Source organism: Wyeomyia smithii, chromosome 2, assembly GCF_029784165.1.
Source record: "Wyeomyia smithii strain HCP4-BCI-WySm-NY-G18 chromosome 2, ASM2978416v1, whole genome shotgun sequence".
In the NCBI taxonomy this organism is placed as follows: Eukaryota; Metazoa; Arthropoda; class Insecta; order Diptera; family Culicidae; genus Wyeomyia; species Wyeomyia smithii.
Window position 1 is genome coordinate 23,467,626 of NC_073695.1, and position 24,907 is coordinate 23,492,532.

The 24,907-nt window shown below is 37.5% G+C and overlaps 1 protein-coding gene across 1 annotated transcript in view; it reads right to left on the reverse strand.

The window, feature by feature from the left end:
* Positions 1 to 10,107, reverse strand: part of LOC129724092 (uncharacterized) — a 57,435-nt gene extending 47,328 nt beyond the window's left edge. The window contains exon 1 of the mRNA XM_055678715.1: positions 9,388 to 10,107. Coding sequence (XP_055534690.1) covers positions 9,388 to 9,426 — 39 coding nt within the window. The 5' untranslated portion in view covers positions 9,427 to 10,107. The remainder of the gene's footprint in view (positions 1 to 9,387) is intronic.
* Between the last annotated feature and the right edge of the window lie 14,800 nt (positions 10,108 to 24,907).

Here is a 24,907-nt window from a genome sequence, read left to right on the forward strand (position 1 = left end):
TCCACTGTGACAGATTCCGGCAGTGCACAAGATTGTTGTTCGGGAGCTCTGTGTATTCATTACTCTGAAGATTTTTTGAGAATTTTTAAATTGAACACAAATCTGTTTTATAATATGTGAAAAAGATTGTTATAAAATAGAAAGTTTTAGGTTTCATTTATCTTCTTCGTATTTTTTCTGTTTATGTTTCCAGTTTAAAATAATTTTTTTCTCAAATTCCAACAACTTTTAGGTTTTCTGCGGAAAGCATAATCATGGTTAGCTGATTATCAAACTCTGAAGGATCTTTTTGTTGCAAAATGTATAATAGCATCCCCTATATTCGAGTTAGATGTCAATAGAAATGCGAAAACTACTAAACTAATAAATACACAAATATTTTGCATGTAGAATATTGATATATAGTAAGAGCATCTGAGATGCAGATTTAAGCCAGAAATAATGAATATTAATAATAATAATAACGATTGAATTCACAGTTTCCATAGAAACTATATTTCAAAACCTTGGAATTAAAATGTTATGATAATTGATAGAGATGTAACAATCGATGGTACACCAAATTTCTTTACTATCAAGTATTTCAATTTCAATTTCAATTCAAGGTGCAAACTTGTATGTTTGAGTACATTAAAGCAGACAGTGTATGTAATTAGTGAAGCGAAAATGAGCGAACTGAAAAATATGTAAGTTTACTTTAAATGTTGTATATCTGTTTGTCCCCAAAACATGTCACAAGACTGGGCAATTTGTTTTTTCAGGACAAGGAAATTCTAATCGTTAGTTTTTAAAGCATAGAGAACGATAAAAAAACGATGATAAATTCTATCTTAAAATATGGGAAATTCCATACAATATTATAGACGTCACCGGCATCAATCATTACTTGACTTGAACGCCTAAAATGATTACTCGGAATCAATAAACATACTCGCATTTTGAGCTTGCCACCAGTGAAGGGTGCTATTAGGGTTATGCATGAACATCAAAGATTCAGATTTACTGACGCACAATATGTATAGCTCAGTTCTTGAACTATAATTAAGGGGTGTATCCAACACTAAGACGTCATTTGAGCAATTCCAAGCAAAATTTATTGTTTATTTGTTTTATTTTACGATTAATCATCGGACCAATTTCGGTCTCCATGAATGAAATGATACAATTTCGATATTTTTTTTAGGCTAAAGACGTCATTTTGTGCTTTTAGTTTTTTATTACTACTAATTTAAAAAAAAGGGTTGTGACAAATTTTGCGACAACTCGACTGAGAGGCTGGCAGCACCCTCACAGATTAAAAATCGTGTCCAACACTATTTAAGTTGATTTTTTTTTTGAATTTTTTTTCCTTAAGAGTATTTTCAGCCGGGATGAAATTGTGCCAGATGGGGTGAGATTGTGCCATCCAACCCGTGACTTGTCGGCCATCTCTTCCGGGACAGAAGACTAGGCTTCTTTGGTTAAGTATTCGAGGAAACTTATTCAAGAAAGATTGGTCTGGTAATCGCCATGAGATGGCTGACATGCAATGATTTTGTATGGCATAATCTCACCCCGATTTACGGAACCCGTTTTAAAATGTTCAGAAGATTTTTAAGCAAATAAATTGCCAATCTAAAAATCTAATTCAAGATGACCCTTGATTTTTAAATTGATCTCCCTAATACAAAGAAGAGAGCAAGGACACCTATTAAAATCAGCTGAAAGATGGGAATTTACGGTGAAAAAGAGAGGACGACCTGTGAAAACATGGAATGACACGATTAGGGAAAATAAAAACAAACTAATGGAAACTTTAGAAACAGAATGATACGAACTAGCGAAAAACCAAACAGAATTTAAGAAAAACGTTGAAGAAATTTACGATACTGTAGGAAGTGAAGAAGGATCCCGCTCCGAAATCGAATAATTAATATGAACAATTAATATCACAAGACGGCCAAAAATAAGGAAAAAATAAAATAGATTACAATATACAGACAAACATGAATGTGTAAAAAAGTATTAAAAAGAAATTTGAATACATATTTTTATGTATGTGTGTATGTATACAACTTAAATACCTCATAAAATCGTTAGATATTGAACGCAGTAGAATGATGTAGAAACGCCAGTCGTTATTAATTTATGTAATTAGTTTTTTACTTATTCAAAGATATTCTCTCGCGTTTCCACTTCCATTTCAATAATAAAACATTATATGATTATTAAATACAGGTCAATTATTTTGATATTGATATGTCAAATGAAATGAAAGTCTGAGAATAACAATAGAATCTATTTAATTCTAATATTAGTTTGAGTCGAGGCTTACCGAATGGAAAATCATTCCGGAATGTGCTGCAAGAACTCAGTCATTCTGTAAAGGGTCTTAGGAAAGTCCGTAGAGCTAACACCTTCTAGATTCCGAAGGTTTAGAACTAATTTCTATTTTTAAAACGACTTTTTACCCGTCAACATTAAAGTTCATAAAAGGCAGATAGTGTGTGCAGCTGGGGAAGCGAAAAATAAGCGAACTGAAAATATGATACAGACTTGGAAAAATACATCGCATCCAGACGGGACTTGAACCCGCAATCTCCTTGCCTCGGGCATGATGTTTTGACCAACTAAACTACTGGGACGGTGGTACTGTTCCAGTATCTACAATAATTTGTATCACATTCCACTGCCGATTCATCCATTGCTCACCCCGAACAATTCGACACACTGCTATGCAGGCGTTATTTTTGCAACTGAAAGGAATGTCTCATCACAGCCAGTTGTTGCTGATAATTGATCGCTGATCACCCGTCAACAGTTTTATTTGTTACTTTGAAAGCAATAACGAAAAATTCTCCCTTTTGTAACAAATTTGTTACCTAAAAATTAATAACATTCATTTCCAGTCAACCCATAATATATATCTTGCACATGTTACTAGTTTCTTTCATCTGTAATTTATCCGGTGTACGTCTATTAGTTCGTCGTATAAATACGGTCCAGAACAAAAGTGTGACATGACTAGCCTAGTACATTTTTTGACGTAGAGTACGTCTTATTTTAACAGGGTACTATTTCGAGAGATCGAAAATAGAATGAAACGGCAGAACGGATGATTTCAAATGCTTAGAGCTCTATTTCCACTAAACGGATTCTAGTCATTGATATCTCGTAGTATGAAGAACAAAGCACGAACACACGCTCATTTGATTACAGCATTCTATAGCAGACGGCGCCCTGTTTTTAGGTGCAGCAAAATTATTCAATTGAAGTAGTTATTATTCTTCTGCCACTCGTTCGAACGTTGCTAATAGTGATGAAAACATTGAAATCTCGCATTTTTCCCAGTGTTCATTTTGTGACCGCAGACGGCAAAAGCAACGATAGAAAATGTTTTTGTTCCTCCACCTTTCCTCATCTTAATCTTTATGCAGCTTTTTACGCGCCATAATAGCAAACGCTATAAAGAAAAACTCGTAATATGTTACCTACCCTTTTGACAACTCTGCTTACGTCAGTTTGACTCTTCGTACCTAAAACAAAAATTTGGCAACATTAATGTTGCCAAAACAGCAGAAATCACAAATCTGACGTAAGCAGAGAGGTTCACAAATTATGAACGCGCATTATAGCATCCGCCATTATGGTGCGTAAAAAGCTGGATACTGTTTATATTGTTTTTATATTGGGTAGTTGCATTAATCTAGCTGTTTAACTTGTATTACACATACTAGACGACTCAGTAACAACAATAAATCACAAATTTCAGACATAATTCAAACTACCTCGATGGTTGAAATATGATGGCATCCAGTAAAAAATAATTTTAGCGTCACTTTTTATTCGATTGAAATGAATTAAAACTGCATAATACACTAGGATCCCAATGGAATGTATGGGTTCAACTGTTCAAATGATTTCATTCTTTAATGGAACAAAGATCAGTTTGCACATCCACTGGTGCTAATAACTCAATTTTTAGGAAAATGGCGCTTGGCTCGGTCTGGTCGCACGCCGACCATTCGATCTTCAAGTTTTGTTTAGCGCTAGGCACTGGCGTAGCGGGGGGCGGTCCGCCCCGGGTGCCCATGAGGATATCCGTGAGATTAACTATAGTTAGGTGGAGGTGAAACCCTCGAAAATTACATAAATTTGCTCCTAAGATTATAATCTCAACCAGTTTTTCAGAAATGGGTGGATTAAGTGCAAATGAAAACAATCGTGCTAACTCTCACAATTTTTGATAACAAAATGATTTCACCTGGTGACACTCAAATTTTCCGCCCCGGGTGTCACCCGGTCACGCTACGCCACTGGCGCTAGGACTCCTAATTTTCGTCTTTTCAAAAGAATTCCCTATGCAAAATTTCAGCCCAATCGGACTTTGGAAAGTCGTGTTTCATAGCGATTAAAATTGATTTACATGGCACCCCGGTGAGCACATATTGGACCATAGTTCAGTAAAACGAACAGATATTTTCAACCAAGTAACGCGCACTTTTTGTTGCTTATAAAATATTGAAATATGGTTCTAAAATAATGTTATTTAGTAGCTACTAGAATTTATCAATAATAAGAGTTTGAACAATTTTTTTAGTTGAAAAAAAAAATATATATATATTGGAAAATTCTGTTTTGAACACATTCGCGCGAAACGCTCCCTTCCATACGGGATTAGAGGGAAGGAGTGCCCAGCATAACATTTTCGTACCCACCATACCCAAATATGTTTATCTCATCTCAGTTATTGGTAAAAAAATTCTTAAGTATTTTTTTTTCTTTCTATTATAATACCGTGTGCGTGGCCTTACACACTTGTCGCGTTAGTTCTCTCATACCTGCGGACAAAGACAATAGCACTGATTTATAATGACGTTCGCGCGAATCGAGTGTATAATTTAAAATCGGCTCCAGTTAACATTTACTCTTCGTGTTTCTTTTGATTATGTTTTATTATGAGGGTGGTAAAAGTAGAAGAAGACGCACAGCCAGTTCTAAGGCTGTTAACGTCACGGCGAATACCTGTAGATTATGCGGATTGATACAGGAGTACCTGTCGATCTGGTGACTGCAATGTACCCTGTTTTGGAAGCGTTGGAATTGGCAGTGAATGCAGCTAGAGATAATGGAGCAAAAATTATCCTGAAAGCGGCGATTCACAATGACAAGAAACTGAACTAGATACTATCCGGCGGCACTAATTGCCCAGGGAAATAATTTTCCAAACATCGAAGCTGTTCTACCTTCGAAGAAAGCAGGGAAAAGAGGCATTATTCAATCGATTCCCTGCTTTGTAGAAAATCAACTCAATCTTTTTAAGGACGTTCACTTGCTTTCAATTGTAGCAGTTAATAAATTTTTCACTACTATGAAGTACAAGTGAGTCTACTATCAATAGCAAATTCCTGAATTAGCCATACTCTAAAATTTCGATTTAAAGCATCGTAAATACCTACCTATGAGGCACAAGAAATATGCAGCCTGCGATCAATTTTTTCTATCAGCTTCTCGTGCGAACTACAGACTACAACTGAATTTTTATAGATTGCTAGCCTCATCAATTATATGAGACATGTATTCGTGATGTTTGTTTGCAAATGGGCTGTTGAGTAATTCACATTGATTCAGTTTCGTTGTTTAACGACTTCGAGTTGCATAAATCAAAATCAGAAGTTTTTTGATTTGGACAAATAATAGTAGACGTTATGAATCATGAATGAGATACTTTTAAAAATGTATTTGTTAAATGAAAGCAGCTTTATAAGCTATAAATAAAAAAAAATTGCTTGTTGGCAAGTGTGCGTATTCTACGTTAGTTGTGTCGTGTCGTGTCTTGGATACAACCTGCATCGAGTATGAAGCACATGTTGATGATTTCAAAGCATTCATATGCTTGTTGAAAGCTCATCACGATTTGTAAACTCTATGGGTTAAAGGAGAACACTAACAGATGCATTTTTGCGAACGGATGCAAGCCATATTGAGAACGCAGACTCCATCGCTTTATAAAACCAAACGGATTTGAAGTTCCTCATATAATTTTTTTCCTTCTCTTGAAAACGATTCATTTAGACTTGTTTGATAGTGCAAAACCCGTGCCAATCATCTCCGATATTTCTGGTCGCAATGTAAAACCATTCATTTTCAAGCGGTAAGCAGTAAAGTGAGCTAACAAACAAAACAGTAGGATTTTACATTATGGCATTTGAGGTAGGGGTGCTACGGGAGAGCTTTCGAATATGTGTGAACAGGTTTGTAAATGGTCAGGGTAGAACAATTATTCACTCCGATTATCGTCTTCTTCTGCTTCTGACATTGGCAAGGCTCGCTGTCTAAATGCATTCTTGAACAAATATGTCAAACGAGTACTTACCACCACGGCGTGTTTTTTCCTAAACGTTTTTTGACCTGTTTCTCTAGAAATGAGAACTACGTCTGTTGTGTGAAGAGATTTTGGAAATTATTAACATCATTGGGCTTGTAATGATATTTTTCAACAGAAACAGAATTGAGTACACAGTACCAAAAAATAAAATTTACAACTAATACAAATGAAAGCACATAACGGTTTCTATGACATAAAGTGAAAAACATATGTAATTTTACACCGTTAATAAAGCACAATAAAGAATCGTTTTAAACCATGTAAATTTGTACGTTAAGTGATTAAAACTTAAAGCTTTGAATATGAATATGCATGCTAATTTACAATATAGTCACTTACATTGCAAGTAAATATAATGCCAGACGGAATATTACATGGTTTCCAATGCTCCATTTATGTGCATTTAAAGAAATGTATTTTTTTTACTGTGTAGACAGGAGTAAACAAAATCGCGATTTCGATCTGTTTCTCAAATTCAGAATCATTCAAAACAGAATATCCTGAATCCTTAAAATACTCTACAAAACTCCTAAAAAGGAAAGGATAGAATATGATCCTAAATTGGGCTCAGAGTCATCGCTCCTGAATTTAAAGAAGGATAAAATGTTCTAAAAGTCAGCCCAGCTTTGCCGAAATACGCTTCTGGTGTTTCAAAATGATCACAAATAAAACTAATATTTATTGAAAAACGCTTCTATAACCCAAAAAAGGACCAAACAGAAAATAATCTAATTAAGCCCAGAATTGCCAAAGTAGTTTTCTAAAGACCTGAATAATATTCCGAATTATGTTCAGAATTACTGAAACACGCAACTAAAAACTAGAAAAGGACATAATAGAATATATTTCCTATTTGAGCCCGCAATCGCTGGTACCTATACACTTTTTAAGCACAGTATAAAGCGACGTAAGAAAATTTTCTTAGTTAAATTCAGAATGGTCGAAAAACGTCTTAAAGTGGGCAGTTGGCAGATTAGAAAATAATCCGAAACTAAGCTCAAAATCGTTGGGGGATTGAAAAGACAAAAAAAAAACTGAGCTCAGAGCTGTTGAAATATGCTTCTAAAGGTAAAAAAAGAATGGAACAGAAAATTAGGGTCTTAAAAAGTCGGGAAACAATTGTGCGTTGTATGAAAAGAAGAGCCTCAGAAGTGTAGACTATTTACTTTTATTTTCAACTTTAATTCGAATGGATTGAGTATTCAATGCAATAAGCCCAAGCTAGTAATGATCGTGGTTTAAAGATAAGAATAATATTAGTCAGTGGAGAAGTTTGTCAACAAAATTTATTACTAGTAGGTACTGTTGAACTCTCTACATTATGGAACTTCTTCCCAAAAGGCTGTTTTTTCAAATTCATTTTTATTTTCAAGTTACTAACAGGAGTTTTATTTCACCACCATCATAAGCGATTATAGGTTGGAATATGTTTTAATATGTAACTAAACTTTTAAATACGACATTTTTTTTCGTTCAGTAGCAAGACGGAAAGAAATCTACTGCATAAAAGTAAAAAAATTGTTTATTCGAGAAAACAACAGAACAATCAACTCAATATTGTTAGCATGCATTAAAGGCATGAACAAATCATCGTGTCACTACAGCGTTTTTCTAAATAAATTCTAATCCTAAGCTGAGACTTACTAGTTTTAAAGTAAGTTTTATACTCTCTCATCACACAATCAAAATTAGGGAAAGCATAAAAACATTGAACAAGAATGAATATTCTCTTCCTCCTTAGAATGTTAGAAACCTCATAAATTCGAACAACCTAGTAGCTTCTTTCTTGTAGATATTAGAAATATTAATGTTTGATGTTACTTAATACCTAAAACGTTTTTCTAAGCTCATGCGCAGTTCAATGTTCAATGTTTATTCGAAGCAATATTCTACGCTATCGAATTTTCACATTTTCGGGTAATTTACTTACAACACATAGAAAAAATCTTCGGCAATTTCTACAGTATAGATCCAAATTTAAATACAGTTAATTTTTTTTTTACACGGTTTTTTTTACGACGGTCTTCCGAATAACGCGATTCTATCACTTCGTTTTCTCATATAACGCGGTTTTTTACACGGTTTTATTTTGCACGATTTTTCGTCTTCGCGTGAAATTGTTACAGTAAGTAACAGTAACAGTTATAGTAGGTTGTTTTTTACACAGTTTCATTTTTACACGGATTTTTTACACGATTTTTTATGACATTTTTCCAAATAACGCGATTTTTCACGACGTTTTTCCAAATAACGTGGTTTTTTACACGGTTTTTTTTGCACGGTACGTAGAATCGTGTAAAAAAGAACTTTACTGTATAGGTATGAAAGTTTTATAATTTTTTGAGAAGAATTGAATCTAAAGGAAGTGATCGCTAGCTCGAAATCTAACAATATTATTTTGTTCATTTCACTATTGTTTCGTCAAAGTTTCACCCATGTTTTTGTTAGTATTGTGTTTTTTTTTTAAATTAAGTTTGTGTATATTTGTTTACTACACTGAATTCTTTTTTCACGCGATTGTTTTCAACGTGGTTTTATTTTACACGATTTTTTTACACGTAGCGGAAGATTTTATCAAAACGACGCCATCTTTTTTACCGGATTTGTTTAAAATTACGCAATTTGCATCAATCGCGTAAAAAAAAAAGAATCCAGTGTCATTATTTAATTTGTTGTGTCGCTTCAGTATTGTGGTAATAATATCGATCAAAGTCAAGTTCAAGCGTTTGCGTAAAAAAAAAATCAGCTGTTTTTTGGAGCACACTTCCGCTTTACGAAAAAACAAACAAACACAATTCAACGAAGAACACCCTTTCCCAAGTTCAACGCTCGATAAATGGCCCATATCATCCGGCTGGAACGCGGAAAAGATTCCCATCCATTTTACTCGTGCATTTTAGCCATCGTCACTTATCAATTTGTAATTTCACACTAAATTAACAACTTTCCCTCGCACTCCGGTGCAGCGAAGCCTGCGCCCGCGTTCACTTCGTAGAAGTCACAGAAAAGGGGGTACTTACCAGGCAAAACCCCAACAGCAGCATGAAAATGTTTCCCATTTTTTTGTTGTTGTGCTGATTAAATCAAACAATCCAAGTGCAAATATTTTCATGCGGTTCCGTCTGGCGGGTGTGCTGGCGAGTATACACGGACGGCTTTTCGGAAGAAAAATCGAAGAAAATGGTGATGTAGACGGCGACAGCGGTGTCGATAGTAGTCAAAATCAGACCGTGGCTCTGTTGGCACTGGTGAATCACAGACTACAGCAAACGTGCAACGACGGAACTAGAAGAATTGAAGGAATGCTCGCATAGTCGATAAAATCTAAGCCTCGAGTTCGTTTCACTTCGATACGAAAAATTATTCAGAAGTGCATAAATTATCACACTGCTTGTGGCTTTAAATCACTGACTTTATTTTCCTTCGCAGCCTTACACTACTCTTTACCGATCGATTATAGCCGTAGTTATAATGAAGAACACACTAAGCACACTATTATTTTCAATTAACTTTTCTTAACAATAATTCACGATCTACACAATTTTCAAAAATCTTCCTCATGTGTAAAATCGCCACCTCAATGAGAGTAATCCAGATCCGCTTGTTTGGCACTGTTTGTTGCACTTGACAAACTTTGCACTCACTTGCACAACTTCCCCCTGCAAGGGGTTCGCATCCAGACGACGGGAGGAAAACTGCGTTCGAATGGTTTGCAGGCCGAAGCGCCACTGAACGGGCTGCCCTGTCCGGTGGCGCAATTTTCTTCTCCGTGCAAAACTTGGCAAACGCGTACTTACGGGTCTGCCTGTTACTCAGCGTGGTGAGTGTGTGCCGAGAGACCTGCAGCAGCAAAGCTAGCAAAATCAGAGCGAGTCCGCAGCCCACTCGGCTCTCAAGCTTAGCGTGGGGTTGAGAAAACTGATTCAGCACTGTACCAGCGAGCCTCCAGCTTCATGGAGCCGTTAACAGCACGAGAAAGGAGGTTTTCGGTTTTGTTTTGATTCCATCTTCGCCTTTTAGTGCAACACCGCAACCGGCATGGGGCCTACGGGGTTTACTCACACAATGAGGATACTCACGAACTCCGCGAAAATTGTGGGTGGTTACAGTCATAGCGGAGTGGCTTTTATGTATTGTTCCGCCGAGGCGGAATCGTTTCGCAGGTTATTCCCATGCGAGCATTATATTTCGGTGGCTAAGCAAATTGCTGACTTATTATAAACTGCTTGGTGAGTTGGTGATATGCAGATGTTGATAAAATGGGTGTCGGATTATTATGATAGATTTTTATATTTGTGTTATGATTTTATACAATGGTAATATTTTGAATATTTTAAATCTGTTCGCATTTTAATTCAATTTTCCACTTCCCAAGAGCTAAAAATGCGTGGGAGTTGAACTCATTTAACGGGCATGTTTTACAATTTTATCTTGTTGTCCCATCTTCCTAGGCGGAACAATGCTGGTTCCGTTCGTTGGTTCGATCAATACGGGAAACATCAAAGCCTCATTCGGTAGCGCTTTGAACACTAGTTTATGAGATTGAGAAATCTCTCACAGAGCTGTTGCTAGCTTCTTCGAAAGCCACTTCAGTTGAGTTCTGTTGTGTTGTGTGCTTCGAATTGACAGTGCCGCAGTTGCGCATCCAATTGCACGCATGACGACACCGCTTGGTGCCGCTTTGGCATGTGTCGATACAATATGCATGTACCTACCGTGAAGCGAAGTGTAATTACTCTTTTTTTTTATTCAGTAGATGTTAAATTTAATTTTATTGGTCTGTCTTTTTAATTTATGTTTCAATATTCAGTAACTTCGTTATTAGTGTTGTCAAACAATTGGAGCAACCCTCACTACACTGTACGGTATACCACAATAAAATTATTGTTAGGACCATAGGTATCCACTGCAGTTTTGTGTACTGCTTACCATGTGGTTTACCATGTAGCTTCTGTCGCAAAGCATACGAGTGCTGAAGGACCATCTTCGTTCGCATGAAGTTCAAGTCCAAAGACAGTATCTGGCGGCTTCGCTGCTCTTGATGTCAAGAGTGTAGTTTAATTAAAAATGCAAACATTTTCAATCGCTTGTTGCCCCTTGCACAAATAGTTCGTACCGAATGAAAGAGTAACTTTTAGAAAATGCGTGTCACTGAGAAAAAAGTATCCATATTATTTAAATCACTTTGAGATGGAACGCGAGTAACAGTATTTATCGAATATTTGTTTTGTTTGATTTTTAGACTGAGAAAATCATTTCAAATGCCTTGAAATTGTTTTCGGAATTGGTTATATTTTTGTGTAAAAAAAATTATAAAATGACTGTTTACAACAATTTAATACTTTGAGAAGTACATCTCATAAGAGCAGTAGATAATGGTTCATAATACTTTTCATGAAAGCAAACTGCAAAATCTATCGTTTTTATATTTATATGCGGCATGATGATCTGGCTAAAAACCAACTCCTGCGCATAATAATCTACTTTGTATGCTATTTAGACTTCGTTGATTTATATATTTATGATAATAATTATCGTCATTGTGTCGGAAGAGTTTTTACGTTATTCGGAGGACGATTCGAGTTAATTTGGTGTGGAAGCAAAAGGGTTTCGTTTTGAGTCCAATTTGTTGGTCTTTTTCTTGCCGTAAAGTAATTTCAGCCATTTGGAACTCAACTCGTGAACATTTTGTTGTTGTTCAGGCCTTCATAGTTTTTACCGTTCTGAGATCAATTTAAAATTATTTCCTTCAGTACCTTTGAAGCATTTTTCAACCGTTCTAACCACAATTTAAAAACATTTTTGCATTTTTTTCGGGTCTTCAGAAACAATTTGTTCACTATTTTGAACTTTTTTGTTCACTCAAGAAACAATTTGTTCACTATTTTGAAATGAGGATAGTTGTTATTTGAGATTATTTTTGAGATTATTTAGATTATTTTTGAGATTATTTTATTCTCAGGCATTTTTGGGCCTTTGTGAGGGAGCACAATTCGAAATGAAATTGTGTGGTGACAAAAGTGTTTCTTTAGAAACTTTGAGTTCAATTAATTGGTAAACATTCTGTCGTTCATCTGGTCTTTATTTTACCATACCAGAGCATTTTGGCCATTCTTTTAGCTCAACAAATCATTTTTTCACCATCCTAAGTTTAATTGGCATGTTTAATTAGATGCCCTCTTATCGTTTTGACAAGCGTTTCTTCTCCTTTCTGAACATAAGAAAGGATCATATCCTTTTCTGGTCTTTTCTTGTATTTGAAGGTATTATTCGCCATTCTGTGTTGAATTTTCGATCATTTTCTTTTTTCGTCTTGGGCGTTTTGGGCTCAATTTGAAACTGTTTTCCCCATGATCTCTGGAAGTGTTTGTGCCCCATTTTGAACTCAATTGAAAATTGTGTTTCATATTCAACCTTTTTTGGCTTTAAGAAACCGTGTTTTGCTATTTTGAACTCTTCTCTTTTTTTTGGTTTTTCTGGCTCTTGCATTGTGTGAGTTTTTCTGGTCTTGAGAAACGTCAGTAAGGCACTAAGCTCCACTTGAAATCATTTTTATCCGTTGCTCTGGTCTTCATAATAATTTTCACCTCATGCTGAGTACGTGGAAGCGTTTCTTTTTAGCATCCAGTGTTGAACTGTTTCCGTTTTTGGTCTCTTTTTGTCTCCAGAATTACGATTAATATTTCATCTTGCTCTCAGTTTTTTCACTATTTCAAGCTCAATTGGGGAACTTTTTATTTTTAACCTTTTCTGGCTTCAAGAAACGTTTTTGTTGTACTAAGTTGGGGAACTGCTCCATTATTCATCTCAGCCCATATATCCATCTCATACAACATGAAAACACAGTTGAAAACAGGAAAAAACGCATATTTTCTTCTTAAACCAATCTACTTATCCATGGAATGGATTCTTCTTAGTTTACTTTAGATTCCTCATAAAGTATAATCCTCAAAAACTCACTTAAAAGCCTTCAAAAAAAAGTCGGGCATCTGCACTCGAAAACTCATTTAATTCAATCACCTACCTCTGAAAATAAAATCCGCGCATTGTACTATACGGCTACAACGGGACCCGTTCAGCAGCTAACCAAAGTTTTTTTCATCACTAGCTGACCACTTTTTATTTTAATTACTAAACAAAATCACTTACTACACTAAGAATACTTTAATCTTTGAAATGTTTACCTCAAATTTCCAAAAACAAGCTTGAATTAGCAGAAATATATGAGATGAATTTCTACAATTCCTAAATTTCAACTGTATGTATTTTCATCTATTTTCACTGCGTTTAAGAAAATCAAAAGTTGCCAAATCAGTTTCTGTTAAAACGAAAAAATCATACTGAAAATGTTGAATTATTCCGACATAATTGACATAAATCTACAGCACTGTAGTGGTTACCTAGGTTACCAATTTTGCAATTAAACAACTGCAGCGGGTATCTAGGTAACCTACTACGACGGGCTGCGGCTACGTTCATTCATGATAATGTGATTCATTCATGATTAACAGTGTGATGAATATGTTTTCGTGAAAATTTGGTGTTTAATCCGTGCATTCTTTGCGAATATCGGCTTAATGAGATGAATAATGGAATTAAGTTTTTTCATTTTTCTGGCCTCTAGAAACGTTTTGGCCATTCTAAAAGCTTAATTTGATATCCTTTTTTTAGCTGCTTCTCATTTTCCTGGTGAAACATCCCTCAGGAGTTCACCTGCGTCACGATGGTCACAATGTTACGCCAGCAAACTGGGTCCATGGCAGCTTGTCTCCAGTTTCTTGAGCGTGCAACACTTCCAAGATCTTGCTCCACTTTTTTAAACCGCCTAGTTCATTCAGCGCCCCTACGTATTGTACCGGCCGGATTCGAGACGAAAACATTCTCACAACATGTTCTGCCTATTGTACCCTTCCAGCTTCAGTGACTTTCTGGATACTGAGCTCGCCGTAGAGTTGCGCCAGCTTATGGTTCATTCTTTGTTTCCATACTCCTTCGTCACACCTAACCCGCCGAAAATAGTCCTAAGCACACGTCGTTCGACACCGGCCAGCGTTGCAAGTCCTCCTCGAGCGTTGTCCATGTTTGGTTCACGTAGAGGACTACCAGTCTTACAAGCGTCTTGTACATGGTGCAATTGGTACAGGGGTTTCACCAGACCACAAGGTCTTGTGGAGTTCGTAGTAGGTACGGTTTCCAGCTACAATACGTCTGTAGAATTCTCTGCTGTAGTTGTTGTCTGACGTTACCAATGATCCAAGGTAGACAATATTGTCAACTAGCTCGCACTCAGTTGAAGGCCGCATGCTTCATAACACCTTCCAGAGCGTCGCCTTTCTTAAGCCCCTTGCCTGCTTCAAATGGACTTGATAACGCACCCGAAATTTTCACTGATCAGCCAGATCAGATCAATCTAATCAGTCTTGTTAGGTTCGTAGAAAAACCATTTTCGTTCCTATTTTTTTCATAGCACTACACGGTCAATAGTGTCGTAAGGGACCTTAAAATCGGTGAATAGCCGCGAGAGATGGCGAAGGATAATATGGAAGAGCTGCGTTGAGAATCGTGATCTCTTACATTTCAATTTGTCACCCTTCTTGTATATTGGACATATTACTCCCTCCTTTTTCTACTCCGGTAACTGTTCTCTTTCCCAGATCTTTACCATCAACTGGTGCAGGAAGGTAGTCGCAAGGTTACAGAGTTCGCTTCGACAAGCGGGTCGTCGTGGCTTCGAATTTTAGTAGAATTCGCGCCATTCGATATCAACGGACTTCAAGCATAGGTTTATTCTCAGGCTCCCCATCAAACCTTCCTTAACGTAGAACCTCGAGCCAATAACTCTAGAGTAAAATAAATCCCCCTCGCAATAAAACTGGTCAGAGGGTCAGTTGAAATCTCTGCAGGGAACCGTAATTGGCGGTAAAATTGGCCGGAGGCAGCGAGGCGAATAGTAGGGGTACTGGGGGTAAGCCCGGCACTGAGGGTAAGACCGTCACCCCTAGGATTTTACTAGAAAACGCTAATTAACTGTGTTTTGGAATATGTGAAGTGTTGGTATTTAATATTTTAGACATTTTAAGACACATCGAAGCCACCGTGAAACGTCAAACGTCAAAATAATAGACAAAACATACGCTACTGCAGCAGATGCGTAAACGGATGTAATTTTTCGTGAGTAGAACTTAAGCTTTTATTCATTTGAAAAGACTAAAATAATTTTTCGTTGCTCTACAATTTATTGCCTGTATTGTTAGCAATCACAGGAATTCGATCTGAGGTAAATTGAAGCGCTAAATTTGTAGAAATACTCTTTTTAATAAAATGTGTGCTGTCGGGGTAACACCGTCACCCAGTGAGTGGGGTAAGCCCGACATGGTCTGAGGCTAGTTGGATGTTACTGACACATATTTCTCATCTATTACCGATGTCTCGCTAATAAATAAATTAAATAATCGACTTAAAATCACGCACTCAAGCTCTTCTGTGATTTATGAGTGATTCCAAGGGTTATTAGAGGTGCCAAATGTACTGAATCAAGTCACAAAACTAACCGCTTTCCCGGTGGTATTTGAAATATGCTCCCGTGTGGTCAATGTGATACTGACTTCAATGAAACTAGTTAATAATATGATTTAAAGTGCCATATGATAGGCTTGCCGAGTATCAAATTGTTTCATTGTTTATACATAATGTTCACCGGAACTTGTTCCGGCAATCTGCCCAGAACCAGCTAACCGACAACAACCAAATTCAACAGTAACATACATAAATGTAAGATTTCCCATTCGGCGGTTACTGAATTCAAATTGGTTCAGTTAATTCGAGTTAATTCATGAACAAACTTAGGTGCCGGTGTTACCCCCAAGGGGTGCCGGTTTCACCCGCACTGATTGCTAAACGTCATTTTTATCTTAGTTTCAAAACTTCACTATTCCTTGTAAAATAACAGTTTGAAAGCACTGAAAACCTTCATATCTTGTAGAAAACAATTTGGGCAATGATTCTGTGAAAGAAAAATAACAATATTCGCCATCAAGTGCTGCTAAAGAATCATTTTCCTTAGGGGGCCGGGCTTACCCCCAGTACCCCTACACGTAGAAAAGAAGAGCAAACACACAAGCACAAATTATCGATAGTGATATTGTTAATAATAGAAGCGCGGAACCCAGCAAACTCCCAGGCTATATCACAAAAAATCAGTGTTTCTGGTTGTAGTCATCCAGTCCATACAGGAATATATTACCGGGGATGCACTCTTTGGGCTAAAAAACTTTGCTCATACTGATTACATTCTTTTGGTAGACGTTGGGTGGGGGTAGGGGAGGGGGGGGGTATGGACAGACGGTCCCATATTAGCAGTAGCGTTCTGGATTGTGGTAGTAGTAGCAGCAGCGAGTTCGTCAGTATCAGCTGGCTTTCCGAATTTGCTTTCGGCTTAAACAAACCACTTTCCGGTTGGAAACATATTCCAGCAACAGCGCGGTAGAAGCAAACGTTTCCATTTGCAGGTTGACTGCTTCGGCTTTCTTCCCCACGATGAAACTTTATCTTGTTTTGAAAACAACTCGAGCAAGCATTCTTTGCTGGATCCTGACAATTAAAATCCGCCGAGGCCGTCCAATTTTCTCAATATGAAAACAGTTTTTCTAGTGTGAGTTGTTAGGGTGACTTATTACTCGGGGGAGCACAGAACAGCAAACTGCCTTTTTTGGTACGACTAAACAAATAATTGAAGATTAATAATATTTTTTTCGAAAGGTCTCAAGCGCTAGACTTGGGAAGTACATGCTTTCTAATTCTGTTCAGTCAGTGATATTGTATTTTTATGTGCGAATTTAAAGCTGATAGCAATCCAATGGCAATTGATAAGTACGGGGACGCTATTGTAAAAATTTGGGAAATTGCTCAGTTGAAATAGGTTGATAGATATTGAATTTCTCCAATCACATGAAGGTTCCTGATCACAGCCATATATTTCATACTCCAGCACGGCACAATCGTGCAAAGCATTGTATTAACCTCATACAGTAGGCTCCTAGTGTTTATTCAATGATTTTTTTGCGGTATAAAAATGGATTTTTTTCGAATGCTGGTAAAAATAACTAAGACAGAGATTGAGTTTGATAAATTTCTTATGGAAGGTAATTATGTTAGCTTACTTGCAAACAAATTCGATGCTTCTACGCGCGGCCTTCCGGCAGTTAACTGGAACATTCACCATGGCGGACAAAAACATGCATGTAGGCAGGTTTTTGAGTTCTTATTTCATTTATTTAATCAATTCCTACTCAATTTTTGCGGCAAAACTGGTGGAGTAGATCTTACGCTTTTGGTTTGTCCAGAAATTCTCGATGAGACACAACTTAGAGTCTTTGGGCGGGCTGACCAGATCGGGTCAATACACCGTGTCTTTGGCCTTATGGTATTTTTTTAATGAACGTCGCAACTTTCGGCAAGCACTTCATACCATGAATTTCCCCGTTCACCGCCAGTCCGGAGCCAAAAGGTAGCTTTAACATCCCCTACTTGCTGATTGTCAGCCACAGCAGCACCTTCCTTGGGAACTTGATGTGTGAAATAAATTTAGCCTCGAAGCTCACATCGTTCGTGGGAGAAGTAAAATACGAAGTGCCCTGCCAGTCGTTGCCATCCAGGGTGAGACAGGTCTTGTCGTCTATCACCACCGCCACATCGCGATGTAAATTCGCCTGAATATCCGGGAATATCGACTTGACCATCTTATTTAGTCGCAAGCGCTGCATCATTGCCTGCAGCTCCGAGACCAGTGGACGGGACTGCCGCTGCTCGACATATATGTCCATATTCGCAAGATATTTTTTCACTGTTTGTCCGGTTGCAGCGACCTCCCAGCCAACCGCACGCAGTGATGTAGCCACTTATTCCTCGGTCTTTCTCTTCAGCATTCTTTGGAGCTTCTTGTCGCTCAGGGATTGTTGTCCAATAGTGCTAAGATGTTGTAGATGCCGGAACGGGTGTATCCGGTGTCCACGAACTGCCACACGATGTCCGTTTTCGACGCGATGGACATTTTGAATAGCAAAATGGCGACTTCCGGTTTCGGAAATGAATCAAAATTGGCCGAATGCTATCGAATATAGGTATTTCTGGGATCAGGATTAGACCTAGAAACCCGAAATTAATTCAGACGCATTTTGAAAATCAAGATAACGACTTCCGGTTTTTAGAAAACAGTTGAAATTGACCAAACATCTTCCATATGAGAAGTTACGGAATCAAAATGATGTACAGAGACCACAAAACAACCCCAGAGGCCATTTTGAATTCAAAAAATACCAACTTCCGGTTTCTTGAAATGAACCAAAATCTCGTTTTGGGGTCTCTTGGTAGCATCCCGATTACGAAAATATCCATCTTGGGTGTTGTTCAGCCATATTTCAATCGTTTCCAGGAACCATAAGTCGCCATTTTATGATATTCAAAATGGCCGCTAGGGTCGTTGTCAGCTCTGAACATCATTTCGATTCCAAAAGTACTCATAAAAATTTGGTCAATCTTATCTATTTTCCAAAAGCCAGAACCGGACCACCTGAAATTTCAAAATGGCGCCTGGAGTTGATTTCCGATGTCTGGGCATCATCTCGATTCGGGACAAGTCCCATATCCGATAGCATTCGGTCAATATTGGTTCTTTTCCAGAAACCAGAAGTCGCCACTTTGGAAATAAAAAAGGCCTCTGTGGTCGTCCTTAGGTCTTCGGACATCGTTCTAATTTTGAAAGTACTCGTCTGAGGTAGTTTCCGGTCAATTTTTATCTATTTTCCGGCAACTGGAGGTCAATATTGGTTCTTTTCCAGAAACCAGAAGTCGCCACTTTGGAAATAAAAAAGGCCTCTGTGGTCGTCCTTAGGTCTTCGGACATCGTTCTAATTTTGAAAGTACTCGTCTGAGGTAGTTTCCGGTCAATTTTTATCTATTTTCCGGCAACTGGAGGTCGCCACCTCATATTTCAAAATGGCGGCTGGAGTTGATTTATGGTCTCTAGGCATCATCCCGATTCCGGAAATATCCATGTTCGATGGTATTCGGTCAATTCTGGTTCTCTTCCAGATACCGGAAGTCGCCATTTTAGCATCCAAAATGGCGTCGAGTGTCGTTTTACGGTCTCTAGATATCATCCCGGTTTTGAAAACACCCATATTGGATGGTATATGAATCTGTTCCGGAAGGACCATTTTGAGGGTACATCACTATAACACTCAAAACCATAAAAATGCTCTGTGGACGTAATTTTATGGACTTTGGACCAATATTTGTAGGATTCTGTTGTAATATTGATGAAATTCCTTAGTTCTGAAATACATCCTCGAAAACCTGGATCTCCGGCAATGAGAAGCTCTGAATGCAAAGTAGATAAGTTACTGAATCTTTTGGTGCTAAAAGTATCGAAATCGGATAAAAATTGTCAAAGTTCCAAAAATTACAATTTATGGGTAACCGGGTACCCCGTCGGGCATTTAAAGGGTAAACAAATTCAACTCCACCCCATTGACCCCCCCCCCCCCTTGTAACTATATAAAAACTAATGTTATAAAAAGTTGCCTTTGATTTGTCCAAAAGACCATGAAAGACCACGGGAGGTACGGGGGGTATGAAAAGTGATCAAAACATGACCACGTGGCTTAGGAACGGCCCCTTTGTTGATGGTGTGCGAAGTTCTACATCGGTTTTGCGGTTGTGTCGTGGATACAGCCTCCTACTTTTTTGTCATTTTGTGCTCGGTTTAAGATCAATATCTTTTTCTTCGTCTTCTTTCTTGGTTTCTAGCAGCGTTTTTTTGCGAATTCTGAGCATGGTTGTTTTATATTTTGGAAGCGTTTTTCGCCATTCTGAGCTCTATTTGGAATTGATTTCAGATTTGAGATTTTTTCTTTTGTTTTTAGAAACGTTCTTGCCAGTTTTAGCCGAATTTTGAGACATATTCTTTTTTGGCCTCGGGAAGTTTTTTTTGCTTACATTTGGGACCAACGGTTTTGCGATCTTGCCTTTTCCGCCATTCCAAGGTAAATTTGGGATCTCGTTGTTATTGACCTTTTCTGACAATAAGGAACGTTCTCTCATGGTCTGAGCTTAATTTGGGTTTTATCTGAAATTTAGATACTTTCTTTAGTCTGAGATGTAAGTTTGAGTTTTCAGTTTATTGTGGCCTTTTCTTGCTTTTAGAAACCTATTTTCGCAATATTGAACCCTATCAGAATTTTTTTTTCTGCTTGTATATGTTTTTTTTTTTGAATGCAGTCTTTAAATTCAAACGTAGAATTTTCATTATTTCCACGTCTCTATATTCAAAGTCTATATGAGCTCAGATGAATACCTGAATTATAGGTTAAATTTTGACAGCACTCGTATTTAGTATAAAACTTTTCCAATTTTAAACTTCTTTTTACTCGAAGCTGAATTTTCAGAAACCACATATATATATTTTATAATTTGACTTTACTACTTTATATGTCTTATGATTATTTATCAGTCAATTGGGCATAATGTATTAGTTTTAGTACTGTCTTTTTCTATACTAGGCAATGAATTCTAAAGAAATCGCTAAGTCTTAAATGTTGTTTTATTTCTGGAAACTTCTTTTTCGAACTTTTACTTAATTTTTTTATTGATTTTGCCTGTTTTAAGCAAGTGTTCGGATGTTTTTGATTAACAGCTTTTAATTGTGAGCGTTCTATGAATCCAGCTTGTTTCTGAGGCTCTTTACTTGGTCCAAACAACGAAGCCATTTTTCATGCTACAATCGTTTTTTGGTATACATAAAAAGAAAAATAAGGTTGAGAATAAATTTAGTAGCTACGCATGTTTTGATTAGGTGTATGCCCTAGTTTTACCACACAGACTGGACCAGATTGCACAACCACATCCTGTGTCTGATATAATTCTCCGTTTTTGCGTATGAGCTGCCGGGCTGCTGTTACCTCACGTAGAAATCAGCGGTGACTGGAGAAAAGGTGATCGCTATTAGCTACACTTGGCACTAGTTTTGCATGGAAAGATCCATGCAAAAAGAGTAGACACGTTTTTTCTTCGACATAGTGCAACCACTAATCTCTCGATTCCATGCGGTAGCCAAGCCCAACTGTACGAGGCAGGTTCCCAAAAAAAAAAAACTCATGCAAATTCTGCCGGCCAGTGTGCAGGCATTCACTAATTGCTGATAGATGTATGTGAAGGGGCTTGGGTAATGTTGAGTGTTTTTATTTTGGCATCGCTTCGCTTACGATATTAGGAACATGTGTCCGAAAGTGTGCTTCCTAAAAGAGTTGAGCGGGAAAGTGATTTGTTTGTGTTTTTTTGAAGGTTAACAGCATGTTAAGGTCGACGGAATGCAGGCGCTTCCGTTCAACAATGTTTTTTTTTTGTTTCATTATACGAGGTTAAGGCTCATTTATCAAAATGACTCAATTAAAGCATTTATCAAATCGCTATTGATGATGTCATTGATCTAACTGACAATAAATGAGGGGTGAACTGCACGACTCATTTGCTCGCACTGTTCAATAAATTATACTTTGTGGTGACATTCAGCTGTCAGTCGGTAAATGTTTCGAGCATTGAATCGCGGACACCATCGTACACTTCCGAACCGGAATGGTAGCTTGACTAACCCACATCTTCGCGTAGTGATTTCAACAAAAACCGATCCCCTTCAGGGCGAAGAGAAGGCGTCTTCACGCAAATAAAAGTGACAGTGCGCAAAAACGTTAGTCTATAATTCTGTTTTCCATTTTTATTAATCTCGTGAGCGTGTTGCGCATGCTAATGTCGTTTAAAACAGTCGGAGGGAAAAACGTGAATTTACCGCACTGCTGCTGTTGTGATGAGAGACTCATCACCATTAGTGCGAGGACACACACACGCGAAGTAATTAACGATTCCACATCGAGCGCGCTTTAAAACGCCGACACCGGAGGCATTCCAATCAGCTGGTGCAGGGTGAGATTACGGTAGCACAAGGGTTTTCATGACTGACTGGACTATAATAGCCAGTTCCTGTTGCCTGTCCACATGTCACACTTAGCACCTCAAGCACAGATCCGACCAGAAGCGTACAGATCTGCTAATCGTATCACGTTCGTGGTTCACCCTGTGACAGACATGACCACAGGTGAATCATATCATCATACCTACGACACTTCCAAGTGGAAACAGTTTTCTACGCATTGGTTTTCAGCGCAGCTGAGCAGGGCGATGCAATTTGTTGCATAAATTTTGCTCATTTTCTCACACGTGTCCGCGAAAGAAATCCGGGTAGCTGAATGAAAGAGCCGTACAGCTCCAGATGAAATCGAAATTCGTGGTGAAGTAGTTATTCATAATTTCATATAAATAGAAATATAAATTCTAAATTGTTTATTTTAATTTTTTTTCTTTTGGTGAAATGTGAGAGAAATAAAATTCGGCTGTCAATTCATTGGAGTCCAGTTTCCATTACAGGAAGGAACGTTCACTTCCCACTCTGACATATATCCGCGTACTTGCTGCAACTATTGATGTCAACCAGGGAGGGTGGAATCTGTGTCTGCAAGAATCGAGCCGCCTCGCTGGTGTCAACAGCCAGACACAGCCAGATTTGTGAGTGAGATTGTTCGCACTAGCCACTGGCTCCGCAGATCCGATGGGATTGGCTTGGCGCTGCCAAATGTCCGCTCGAGTATTACGCGTGGGCTGCGTTGCTACACTCTGGATGGTTGACCCGGGAATTCTGTTTTGCGCAGGCGAAGAAAAGTAGCGGTTGTTCCTGAGTCATGTGCGATTTAGCATTTCGAATCTGTGCAGACCGTATTCGGGTTGATTCGATGTAAGCAGGGCACGTTCGGAAGTTGTAAATTTTACGGCTTGATGGAAGTGGTTGACATTTTTTTTTATAAAATTGCATATAACAGAAGAACGAAATGATTGATCATGCAATAAAACCAAAATTTTTGAACGATTAATTTAAATTATTTACCATTAATTTCATCCGGTTCAAAACCACCTACATTGTGTCATACTTTACAATTCTATTTGTTGTTCCTTCCTAGCAGACTCAAGTGCCAGTTATACAGCAAGCACTACTTTAGCCTCGCATGAATGTAGTAAACCTATATGCGAATCGACCACGCGGTATTTGCCTATTTACTGAACGGTTAACGTCTGAATTTTCTTACCTTCTTGCAGATCATTCATTCATTATTAACCCGGAATGTTTCAATGTGGGCCGATCCCTATATGGGTCGGCGACAAAGAACGGCACTAATTAATTTTTAGCAGTGATCTGTCGTTATAAAACGAACAAAGCGCGACTCAAGTCCAACACGACGACCCTAATTCCAGCAACTGACATTGACGGGATCTGCGCTGAATATTGGCGGGGTAATGACCTTGGTGTGAGTTGCGGATTAAAATAATTGATTTGTTCAACCAAGCCACAACGGCCGGATACCAGTTTTTCATCAACTGAGAAGTCCAGTTAAAAATTAATAGCAGATTATAAAACCATATTTCACTTACTAGACAGAGTATACAATTTAAAAAGGTTATGCATTTACAGCTATGCCAGACTTTACAAACTAATCAAATTTAACAAATTTTACTGATTTTACAAAATCAGCTAAAAGCTCAAAACTAAAAGCTACAAGGTAAAAGCTAAAAGTTAAAAGCCAACAGCTAAAAGCTAAAAGCTAAAAGGTAAAAGCTGAAAGTTAAAAGCCAAAAGCTAAAAGCTAAAAGCTAAAAGCTAAAAGCTAAAAGCTAAAAGCTAAAAGCTAAAAGCTAAAAGCTAAAAGCTAAAAGCTAAAAGCTAAAAGCTAAAAGCTAAAAGCTAAAAGCTAAGAGCTAAGAGCTAAAAGCTAATAGCTAAAAGCTAAAAGCTAAAAGCTAAAAGCTAAAAGCTAAAAGCTAAAAGCTAAAAGCTTAAAGCTAAAAGCTAAAAGCTAAAAGCTAAAAGCTAAAAGCCAAAAGCTAAAAGCTAAAAGCTAAAAGCTAAAAGCTGAAAGCTAAAAGCTAAAACCTAAAAGCTAAAAGCTAAAAGGTAAAAGCTAAAAGCTAAAAGCTAAAAGCTAAAAGCTAAAAGCTAAAAGCTAAAAGCTAAAAGCTAAAAGCTAAAAACTAAAAACTAAAAACTAAAAACTAAAAGCTAAAAGCTAAAAGCTAAAACCTTCAAAGTTAAAAGCAAAAAGCTAAAAGCTAAAAGCTAAAATCTGAGAGCTGAAAGTTAAAGGCTAAATGCTAAAATCTAAAAACTTAAAGTTAAAAGCTAAAAGTTTAAGTTAAAAACTGAAAGCTACAAGCTAAAAGCAAAAAACTAAAGGCTAGAAGTTTAAATCTAACAGCTAAAAGCCAAAGGTTAAAAGCTTAAAGGTTGAAGCTAAAAGCCACAAGCTAAAAGCTGAAAGCTCAAAGCTCAAAGCTAAAAGTTAAAAGCTAAAAGCTAAAAGCTAAAAGCTAAAAGCTAAAAGCTAAAAGCTAAAAGCTAAAAGACTAAAAGCTAAAAGCTAAAAGCTAAATGCTAAAAGCTAA